The 11495-nt window shown below is 42.3% G+C and overlaps 1 protein-coding gene across 1 annotated transcript in view; it reads left to right on the top strand.

Moving 5' to 3' along the window:
• The window catches only part of LOC104507836 (KAT8 regulatory NSL complex subunit 1-like protein), a gene marked incomplete at its 5' end in the record, with an annotated part of 29064 nt that overhangs the window by 3147 nt on the left and 14422 nt on the right, over nt 1–11495 (top strand). Inside the window, one exon of the mRNA XM_010149254.1 lies at nt 8602–8764. Coding sequence (XP_010147556.1) covers nt 8602–8764 — 163 coding nt within the window. The remainder of the gene's footprint in view (nt 1–8601; nt 8765–11495) is intronic.

The raw sequence follows: 11495 nt of genomic DNA, 5'->3' as shown, positions 1-11495 counted from the left end.
GGTCTTTAAGGTCCCTTCCAACCCAAACCATTCTGTGATTCTATGATCTTTTACATATGTAGCCTCTGGTGAGATGGTCTCTGAGGACCCCCATTTCTTTAAGGTCATCGGCCTGAGAGCAAGCTGGAGCTGGGAGAGACTTGCTGCCACCTCCCTGCAGCAGATACGGAGTTAACAGAGACCAGCTTGCCAAAGTCTGAGGAGAAGATTGAATCTTCCCAACATCACAGCTCCTGAACCAGCTTCCTCATGGTGCCTGGTTCAAGCAGCCGGCGAGCGAGCGCCTGGCAGAGCTGATGGGCGATGTTGCCCTGCAGAGCAATCTGAGCAGACAGTCACTAAAGAATTCTGACCAGAGAATCACAGCTAATGCAGGCTTCCCCTGCGCAGGGAATTAAGAAATGCTGGGATAACTTGGAGGAATTTGGTTTTTTGGGATGACCAGTTGTACCCTTTGTGCATCAAATGGCATTCAGAGTGTTGCCTTTCACATCTCTTCAGATACTTTTGGGAAGCTCATATCCCACTCCACCCCCAAACATCCATGTTAGGAAAAGCAAAGTATGAAACTGTGAACTGCTATCCCATCTGTCAGTTCATAAGGTCACTGGGAAGACAGCCACATTTTTTTCTCTTATCTTCTGCCATGCCACATACATTTACAATGCTGTCAAAAGTTTGAGTATTCAGTGACCTACTAGCCTCCCAGTGCCTGTTGAGAGATGTCCTATACTGTCCTCTGCTTTGCTGTAGAGGACTTTTCTTTCCTGAAGAGGACTACACCTTTCCCTGCTCTGGTATTTAAAAATGCTTACACAGAGTAGTATCTAACAGAAAACATAGAAGTCTTTGAAAATGCAGAAGTCCTGCCAGATCTACAAGACTTCAATGGGACTAAATAAAACAGGATGCAGGCTGTTTGGTTTATCTGTCACCATCCAGTATCTTCAGGAACTTAAAACATCCTTTGGGGCCAAATCTGCTTGCCCCCTAATTCGGAATGACTAAGTGCCACAGATGATCTGTGAGTCATCTTTTGGACCTGGAATCTGTTTTCTATCTTTCTTCTTTCATTATCTAAATAACTTGGTAAGAGCTTAGGCTGTTTCTTGATTGTGAGTCAAGCCACTCAGAATAATCCACATGCACAATAAGCTGGGATTGCAGCCTGTGCTTCAGTCTAGAGGATGTGCTTGTAGTGCTGCATTTCTTCCGAGTGATTTTAGAATGAATATTAAAAGTTGCACGCAGGATAGCACAAAGGAGTAAGCTGTAGGCATGGCCTAGCATGACACGTGCTTGCACACAGGGATTGGAAGTCTGGGAGTGCTTCGTTCGAAATGCTGGAGCTGCCACTCGTTTGCATTGTTACAGCTGACAAGTCAAACAACCTCTGGGTCATTGTTTCCTCCTGTAAAACCCATGTAATGCCGTTTCAACACTAAGAAAGCAAGCCAAGAGTATTAAAACATTGGAACCAAGGAAGTCTGCAAGTTGCAAGTCATTGTCAGGACTTTAAGACATGAGTTCCTATTGAATCATTCCCAGTGGTGGTTGCATTTATAACTGCTTCTTCCCACCTCATTTTCCACAGTCTAATGCCTGGGTGCTTCTGCAAATGCTTTTCCTATAGTGAGGACCTATAGATTCCCACCTCTGGCTATTTTTTGCCTAAACTTGGAGGAACTGAATTATCTGTGAGATACCGAAAGTTCTATTAAGTTTGTTTAAAAGCAGACCAGGGTTGTCAGAAACTCGCAGTGAGGTCTTTGCTTGGCTGACATGCCCTGGTGTTTTCTTTTCTAGGATTTTATGGGCGTGGCTTGCTGCTGGGTTTTTTGTGTTACAAGGAATTTGTTTTGCCAGTACATTTTGTTAGTTTCTCATTTAACATCCTAACTAATGCCATTCATTGCTCTTTCCACCTCATCCTATGCCAAGAGATGGCATTGAGGCTCGGTAGTATTTTAATCTGAGGACTTTAAACAGCTCTGAATAAAGGTAAGAGGCCGTAGAGCAGTGAGATCTGAGCACTGTCTGTTTCTCTGCAGGGTTGTAGAGCACGGTGGGTTTTTTAATCTGAAAATTCTCGTTGTATTTGTACCTCCACCTGCTGGAGGAAGAGTTGGTTGTGTGGACTGAAGCACATGGAGAAAAAGGGAATTCAAATTTGCAAAGGTGCCAACACCCTGAAAGTTGGGAACTGAGGTGCAATCTTACATTTTAGATACCACAAGCAAACAGTTGGCATAACGTTGTCAACTCTTACAGCTGAGTATTGCCGCATTTTTTCTCTTCAGTCTCAAACGGGAGTTGAGTGAGAGCAGAAGAGTATCTGCTTTCGGTTAGTGGGTTTTAAAAAAACGAGTGCTTCTCCAGAAAGCTCTGAAACAGACAGGAAAAAAGTATTTAAATTCTAGGGTTTGGGTTTCTTATTTTAATCTAGTTCTCCTGCCAGAACTATGATTTTTGTGTCCTGCTGCATTCCCAGTGCGTGCTTTTTTGTAGATGCCACTTGGTAAATGCATATGGGTCCTTCACCAAGGCTTATTAATTTGCAGTTTTTAGGGAAGAGTGTATGTATAAACTGTCATAATTTGTGTTATATCCAGCATGCAGAGACTTTATCTTACTTGCTAAGCGTCTGCTCTCTGCAAGTGGTCTGTAGCTCACGGGAAAGGAGAAATAAGGGGCAGGGAGAAGGGGGGGGTGCAGACGGGGTGCTTAATCATAATACTGCATATCGTGTGGAAGTGGTACCCTGTTTTCTGCCAGGTTGTATGTTTGTCTGCGGATGAATATTTTAGCACCTGCTTCCTAGAATACAATCCCATTTCCTCTACCCGTGTTGTGGTTTATTTGCGTTGAAGGAGATACAGGTGAATTCTTTGTGGCTGTTCTCAATTCCTGCTTTCTCTGGTTCCCTCGGTCTGTAAATTTAAAGAAACAGGGCTGCCTACAGCAGTAACTGTCAAACATATTATTCAGTAGCCAGCTAGATTTTGTCTTTCACTCAGTGAAGTAGTCATTTCCCCTTTGTTGCACCGAAAGGAGTCTGTAAGTTGTCACCCTCCTCCTTGGTATCCCTAGATATTGGCTCCGCCACCTGCTTCTGCGTAGTTTCCCGGCCTTGCTGACTTGTAAAAAGCCATGAATACAGGGAATGTTGTTGTGTTGCCAAGTCTCCTGGTTTCAAGGGGAGGATGTATCCTTCTTCCATGAATATGGTGTAGTACATCTGGGATATGTCAGTCTTCTGCTCTGCAGTGGAGAATCCCTTTGTTCTGGCGTACCAGGTTTGTAAGGGAAAATAATAGTTGATAAAATTTTAACCGACTTAACAGTGGAAGTTAAAAAAAGTTCTTCTGTTAGTTAAAAATCAAAAAAACCTCGTATGGAATAAAAAAAAAGAAGTATTCCTATGTATTCAGCTACTCTGAATGTGTGACAAGACTGTTGTCTCCTGGGCAGGACGGAAGGGAGAACACCTGTGGCTTTGCGATACTGTGATACTGCCAATGGAACTAAACCCATCCTTGGTGAGGTTTATGGCAAGCCAGTCAACCTGCAAATTCTTTTCTTCCGGAATGAAAAACCTGAAGTGTGCTTTTCACAGTCCTGCACCTTTAGCTTATTACAACATTTCTGCAGTGCTTTATTGATCACATCTACTCTCAATTTCTACGTGGCGTTTTTGAAAAGTTATCCCTGTGGATTAACATGTTGTTCCTTCTTTTAGTTTAACTAGTCAAAGATTAAGCACTAACTTTGATTTTATTTTTTTCCCAATTGATTTGCTAGTTGAACAAAGGGTCTTTGTTTCAGGACGTTGAGGACAGCATACACTTCCCACAGAGCAGGTGAAAGTCCATCCCCCATTGCCTTACAACAGGATTAAAGAAACTAAACTCCATGTATACTTATGAGAGATGGGTGGCCTCTGAGCACAGTAGAAGCTACTGCTCCTTTCATGACACTGACCAAAAATCTGCGTTTGAGGCAAGCCAGATGCTGAGGAAGTTGTCGTTCATGTTTGATGAAAGTCTCAGTTCTGTTCCTGGGAAAAACTGGTCTCTGCCACAGGATCTGCCACTTTATCCTTATCGACAGCTTCAGGGGGGCCAGAGGCAGCCAAATCTGTTTACATCCCAGGGCAGCTTGATTTGCTGTACCTGACCTGGGTAAAGATAGCAGGCCAGCACATGGGAAAGGTCTGTCTGCTTGACAGACTCTCCCTTCCAGATGAAGTGTCTGTGTATGTCATGCCATGTATCATCAGCACCGTCTGTTCCTTCCGTGCAGGGATGTCTTAGACATTTTTCCCACCTTCTCCCCCACTCCCTGTTGATGAGAGGAGGTCTTTGGGGCTTGCAGATTAAACTTCCATTATCCATGTACTCTGCGTTTCCCAAAAGCACTCTGCAGTGAAGTCCTGCTTAGGGAACCCCTGATGTTCAGCGTGCGAACGGAGACGTTTCACTAACTGTATGTCCTGCCAGAGGGACAGAGCTCTGCTCAGAGCAGATCACTGGGGCAGGAGAGGGAAGCCGCGGAGGTGCGAGCTAGCCTGTAAGGCAATGCTAAAGCACCAAAGCAAGCAGGTAACGGGGTGCTCTGTTGGTTTGAGGCGTACATAGCGCCTCTGGGGGATTAGAAGTTAGCAGCGTGTTTGGTCTTCAAAGAAGAGGCATCAGCCTCCCACACTGGGCTTCTGTTGCATCCCATAATTAAATCTCTGTTGTTTCTTTGGCTATTCATTTACTGAAGAACAGTTTTTAGTATCAAGGGGGATAGCTCTTCTTTGATATTACTTAAACATTCTGAGTGTGTGTGTGTAGGGACAATAAATGCTTTTTCCTTACCCTTTTCAGCTTAATAAGAGTAATCAGAAGCAGACGTGACAGGTATTCATTGACTTACGGGACTCCTACACATTGGTGTGATTGAGCTGTGGCTCTGTGCTGTTACACTTAGGCAGGTTTCCAAAAACGGTAGGACTTTTAGTGATCAGTAGCTGAAACCATAAAATGAATGTTCACTTCAGAATTTTTAACTGGGAGCACAAAACGTTTTTCTTTTCAATTACAGCATGCTTTATAGACTCAAACTTCTTCCTCTGCAGAAGGATGGTTCAGCCCTCTGACCCTTCTGGAACAGAGGCAGGAGCCAGTCGTGCTTTGTCTAATGCATCAATTTATCACAAGCAAGTGCAAGGGCTGTTTTGAATATCAAAATAGATTTCCCACTGTATTTTCTGTGACCCAGTAAAACAGTACTAAGGGAAAAAATGTCCAAGATTAAAATTCTTAATACTCCAGAAAATGGGATTCTGTTGGTGACACCATTCCTTATGAAGTTTAAAAGAAAGCTGCTATTTCAGTTGAAGATTTAAAGCATGCACACTTCTGCTTTCCTCTTAAATACAGTGTATTTTCTTTTCCTTAATAGAATCAATTCAGTGTAATATTATTCTTCATATCTATCTAGCTCAGGAAGCGGGAGGTTTTGTATTTCAGTAATGAAGAAAAACGTTTCAGGAGATGTACGAGGTATAGTCTAGCAGAGGGACAGTTGATAAGAGTGTAGTAATCTCTGCTTTCTGAAGGGTTGGCACTGTTGTCAGGCTCGTGGTAGAGGCCTGGCTTCTAAAAGCTGCGAGCCATGGCAGTCGCGAAACCACTTGTCATTGCTGCGGCTGAATGGATGTATTTGTGGAGTTGTTTGCAGTTGGGTTTTGGTGGATTTTTTGTTGTTGTGTTACAAAATCAATAATTAACTGCTGTAAAAGCCAGTTGGGTTGTAGACTGTGTTCTCTACTGAATTGGATGGGGGGAGCATTTGGTTTTTCCGATAAACGATTCTTTGGTTTTGCTTCAATAAGGTTGAAGCACTTCCTTTCAGCAGCACACTTTCATTCCAGCATGGAGGGCTTCAGAAATTTTTTCATCAAGATTAGATTAAATCGACATTCCTGACAAACATCATTATTGCACTAATTCAGCATTTTCCAGTGGAAAACTACTCCATGAGAAATTTAAAACAGATCCGGTAGCTAGGAACACAGACACTGCCAGACTTTTTAGCTTTTTCTAGTAGCTTCACAGGCATTTAAATAAAATTACTCTTGCTTCTATATGAGACCTCATTTTCTTTTGAATTATGAAGTGACTTAATGAAAGAGTTAATTAGGTGTTGATGCCGGACCATTAAGTAAATAACAAACAAATTCAGGCATAAGGCGTTGTAACTACCACAGTCAAGAGGAGGAAAAGAATTTTGCATTTTCTGATGTTGGCAAATGGATTTTAATACAGTTTCAAAATAGATTGAGAGGTTTTTTGACCATGTATGCATGTTTTTGAGCAGTCTTAGCTTTAAGCTGTAGTCTAAATGTGTTTGGGACTCAAGTGAATTAAGGCAAAGAAAAGTGAGTCGGGACGAAAGGACTGTAAGTCAGTATGTGTTGTGGTCTCAGCTATATATTTTCTGGGTAATTCTACTGATTGGGGATTTCTCTTTGAAGAATGAGAGGTTTATTGTTTACTGTAGTGTGGATTCATTTCTGGGAAAATAATGCAAGCAGAAGGGGTGCAGTCACAGCTTAAATTGTAGAGATTCAGTAAACTAGTTCATTTCTAAACACCAAATATCAAGAGGAAATTTGCTTTTGTGCATTTTTGAAAAGTAAGCCCTTATTGCGTCAAAGGTAGAGCAACTGCCTAAAAGCTCTTTAAGCTTTAGTCTAATGGTCCACATAATGGGAAACATTAAATTCACTTTAGCATTTATCCCTCTAGTGTTTCCAAACACAGGTCCCAGTTTTGCCAACACTTCATGGATGTTTAAAGTTTAGCAGCTGAAGAGTCCCATATGTCCGTCACAGGGAAATAACAGAACATCGATTTGAAGGAGTCCTGGGCTAGAAAGGAATTCTTTCCAAATTAAGTTGAAAGCACTCATGCATACACCTGTGTGTGGAGATCGAGGTGGATTTAGGACTGTTCCTGTGGATGAAAAAACGTGAAATGCAAGAAAAAAATCCCACCACCACCCCAGGGTCTCCTCTGCTCTGGCATTGTAACACGCTTCCTTGGTTTTAATAGCTCCTGCAATACAGTACCAGCGTAGGGAGTTTGTCACTTAAGAAGGGAAGCAATGGAAAGGGCAACTTCTTAACAGAATGTTTTCTGAGTTGGGGTGGGCTGTGAATACTGATGCCGCCTGACAGAAGGACTGCTTTCAGTAAGTGGAGGGGGATTTTACGTGGTGGGATATGATCACTGTGTCTGTAACAGATGAGTGGCACTGCTAGAATACAGCCTGGAGTATTTCAGAGAGGAGGAAGCAGCTGAAGAGATTTCTTGGATGTGGAAAGCAGAAGTACTGAAAATAGAAGCAGTGTTTGTTTGATGTCTTGCCTCTGATACAAATCCTAGGTGTTTTCCTTTAATTCCACATAAGAAAATCAAGATGACCACTGTTACATTCATTCTTCAAGTTTTGTACACTGAAAGCCTTTTCCAGATGATGATAAATGTGGCTGTTTGCACAGCATTAGGCTGAGACCCTCAAAGTACGCCAGTGCCCTCCTTTCCCATTTGTAGGATCTGCAGCATTTGGCAAGGTACCAAAAAGCTATGGAAGGCATTAAAACTTTGGGGTTACTACCACTGGTATCCAGTAAGGCTGAAAGTAGCATAAGCAGTACTATTTCCGGCGGTGCTTTTGTAGCTTATTCTGAAGCACAGGCTACTGATGACTGCTGCCCCGTCGTATCATATTTAATTCTTTCCTTCTGTCTTTCAGAGCTCGTTCTATTGCCTACACTCTGCTACTTATTCCTGCCCGTTTTCACCCTGCCTTTTATCTCAGCGTCCTGCTACCTCACACCTACCAGCTCTGTGCAATCCATCATTTTACATTCTGTACTTCAACAAGCCTTGCAATTAAGCAGCTGAATTAATCTTTCTTTGCAGCTCTCCTCTTTCTAGTGACTCCTTTTACTGCCTGTTAATCAATCAATCCTCAGTGCATCCCTCTCTGTATTTATTCCTGTGTTTCTTCTTTTGTTTGTGTTGCTCATCTCATACTGAAACTGTAACAAGGTAAAGACTTCGCACATGGTGTGCTCAAAATGTTTAATATTGTGTCTTGCATTAAAATGCCTGAGCTCAGACCGTCTGGAGATAGTGATACTAAGAATCTGAGATTAAGGGGATAGAGGGAAGAGACCCCTGTATTTAGTCTGGTGTTTGTTTTGTTTGTGCATCTGTATCGTGCCTGTTTGTTCTGGAGTGGAATTTTAAGGGGAGTTTGTCATAGGATATATCAAAATAATGATTGCAAGCAGTTACATTTTCTCTGGAAATTTTGACGGCTGTTTCGTGGCCCTAATTGAGGTGGGGTTTTGTACTGTGCACTACAGTACATGCTAAGTGGAGGTAAGTCGTGTTTAGACTATCTGAAGTTTGTTGGAATATTTTTCTCAGTCCCATATTGAAGAGTGTCGCTCACTGACTCCTTTATTTTCCTTCCTTCTGGTCTAATTTGAAGGAAGTGAGTAAAGGAGAAGTTAACCTTTGTTTCTGTCTATCCTTGCAGACTTCACCATCTAGAAATGCCTCCCTTCCATATAAAACTCGGTTACCATGTATGGTGCCAGCCTCCGCTCTCAGCAGTAGGGGCTACAGCGCACATTCTAAAATACTGGATTATGTGCAAGAGCCGGACTCTTCCTTCCATCCGGTTTTATCATTCCCTTCAGGTAAGTTACGCCATGACTCTAACAGAGGGTGCTTGTGCTGGTGAGAGCTGTAGAGTTCAGGGGCTAACTTTTCTTTTGAGAGATTTTTAGAACTTAGTTCTCATACAGAAAACCTCACACTGGCAAAATACATGAGTTTAGACTGAATGAAAATCTTAACTTCATCCTGACATTCGAAAAACACACCTTCGAGGTTTCCCATGTGACTACAACCAAGAAAGACTGGTGAGGGAAAAGGTGGGGTTTGTGTGTGCCATGGTGTCTGATTGGTCAGCGTAAGTCCCTGAGATGGTGCTTTTGCCAACACGCTGCCTACCTTGGTTGTGTTGTCTTCAAAAGCAGCTTTCAGTTCGGGCCCTTTGAGCTATGTCCAAAATGCTTTATTTAGATTTTCTAATTGTTTTTGTGATAGTCAGCCTTCTTGATGATCTTTGAAGTTTATGGTTTCTGTCATCTGATTCTTTAATCTTTTCGAACAGTAATGCAGATGGTTTTTGTGACTCAGCCCTGAAACTGGTGCAGGTACCACTTGACAGCATTCACGGCTTCAAAATAGCATATTAAATGCTGTTATCAGCAGAAGGGATTCATGCTATTGGATTTCGGGGTTTTTTCGAATTTTAGGAAAAACCTCTTTGAGGTAGTTGCTGACCACTACAGCAGTTCTGCTGTTTGGGGGAAGAGGAGTGCTGCTTTGCCACAAAATAATCCTGAACATGAGTCTGGGACTTCCACTGTTTGAGGCTTTAATCAAACCCACTGTCTTTCCTCAGTGGCAGTGTAGGCACTGCAGCCTGGTATTAGGAAATCAGGGATTAAAGTAAGTCTTGGATTTGGAGAACTTGTCACTGGCCAGTGGAGAAAGACTTATGTGTGGACACAGAATCCTGAGATCTCAGCTCCTGCAGGTTTGCGAGGGTTTACATCGATGCATTGGGTAAAGAGATTATTTTGAGCAGCAGATAGGGGAAAACAGAACACTCACTCCAAGAGTGCAATAGCAAACATCTCAGTCAGGACTCTGCTGGGGAGGAAAGAGAAAAACACCTCTTAAATCTTTCTTCTTTACACACACTCTCCATCTCTTGCCCTGTGACTCTGACAGCCCAGCTGGTCAGGAGCCAGGGGCTTAGAAGTCTGTTCAAGGATAGTCATATAAGGCTATGCCCCTTGCGTTCATCCTTACCTTACTCTTAAGGGAGACTAGGAGGTGTAACAAGAATATGGACATTTTCTTTTCTTGAAAAAAGATTAATCATCATAAAAAAACCTGAAAGGCTTTGGATTGCATTGTGGCTACTGCTGGTTGCTTTGCCAGGATGGTGGAAGAAAAATATTACTTCAACTTCATTCCGGTACCAAGAACATCTTTCTTTTGAGGAATACTTACTCTCTTTTCAAGGAGCCTTAACCTTGCTACTAATGGTTGCCACAGGAAAAAAGAGTGCGAGACCTACCGTCTCCTGCTCAGATGCAGTCCTTGGGTTTGTTAGCCCAGCCTTGATCCTGAGGTCAGTAGAATCATGGAATGGTTTGGGTTGGAAGGGACTGGTATTTGTTCCATTTTGAAACTCTGGGAGTTTGATTTTTCAGTGTGCGAGGAGGGAGTCAGCTTCAAGATTCAGATGTTGTTCTCTTGTACCTTGTTTTTACTCTCAAAGTACTCGCTCTCTTGTTTTTTACTTTCAAAGGAGAACCATAATTTGCAGACCACCTAGTAAATGCCGTGTCGTGGGACTGGCTCACTAGTGTACTCACTTCTGGAAGTGTAATTGTCCTTAACGGTTCTAAATCTTGCCTTCAGAGTTTCCAAATTACCAAGTGTCTCGACCAAAAATACATCAGTGGTTGCAGCATCCCTTGAACATGGAAACACCTCTTTAAACTTGCAGCCCAATAACTGGGAAATGGTAGTTTGTATCTAAGAAGTTTGGGTGTCTGGTGTTTCTGCACCTAGCCTGTGGATAAACGGGACATACACTCCTGCCCTTCTGATTAAGATACAGGAGCTCGTAGTAAAAAAATCTCTGAGACATACAGGTGGTTCTCAGAGAAAAAAAGCCTAAACAGGAGGAATGTTTTGTTTATTTCTTTACTGAAATATTGTGACTTATAAACCTTTAGACCTTCTTTATGTCTTACTCAGAAGTAGAATAGGAAACACAGCAACAAAACCTTGGGGGGAAAAAACCTTTTACAGGTCACATTTAGTCTTGTGACAAGGTGTCTAGTCAGATCCGTATCAGATTGAAATAAATTGTTCTTTTTAGTTAGCAAAATATGTTGAAAGTTCCTGGCCTGGCAAGTCCTGAAGGCACACGAGGCTAAAGTTGTAGGTAAATAAAAGTAGTTTAATGCCCATCCTTTGGCCCTGCCTTCAGTCCTCATTTCTGCATGTAATAGTTGTCAAGCTGCTTCTTTGGTTGACATATTTCTTTCAACTTAATTTCTCTTCCTTCTTGTAATTTTGTTTCTGGAAAAGCTTTTCAGACAGAGACCTATTTTTCCTAAGCCTTCCTGTCTTACAACAGTGGGTAAATTCCTTACCACTTGAGATGTTTTGTAGACTAATTCTGGGTTGGAAAACCCTCAGGAAATGAATTACATTGCCCTGCCGCAGCCTGTGCCAGAGAGAGAAAGAACGAATGTACCTTGAAATTACCTCTAGGCTCCCAGCAGTAACAATTTCCAAAAGCATTAATTACTTGAACCCAAACGGCTGAACCAAAGC

The sequence above is a fragment of the Eurypyga helias genome, unplaced genomic scaffold, assembly GCF_000690775.1.
Source record: "Eurypyga helias isolate BGI_N326 unplaced genomic scaffold, ASM69077v1 scaffold6713, whole genome shotgun sequence".
Taxonomy (NCBI): Eukaryota; Metazoa; Chordata; class Aves; order Eurypygiformes; family Eurypygidae; genus Eurypyga; species Eurypyga helias.
The sequence above is the reverse complement of the archived record's forward strand: the minus strand, read 5'-3'. Positions and strand labels throughout refer to the sequence as shown.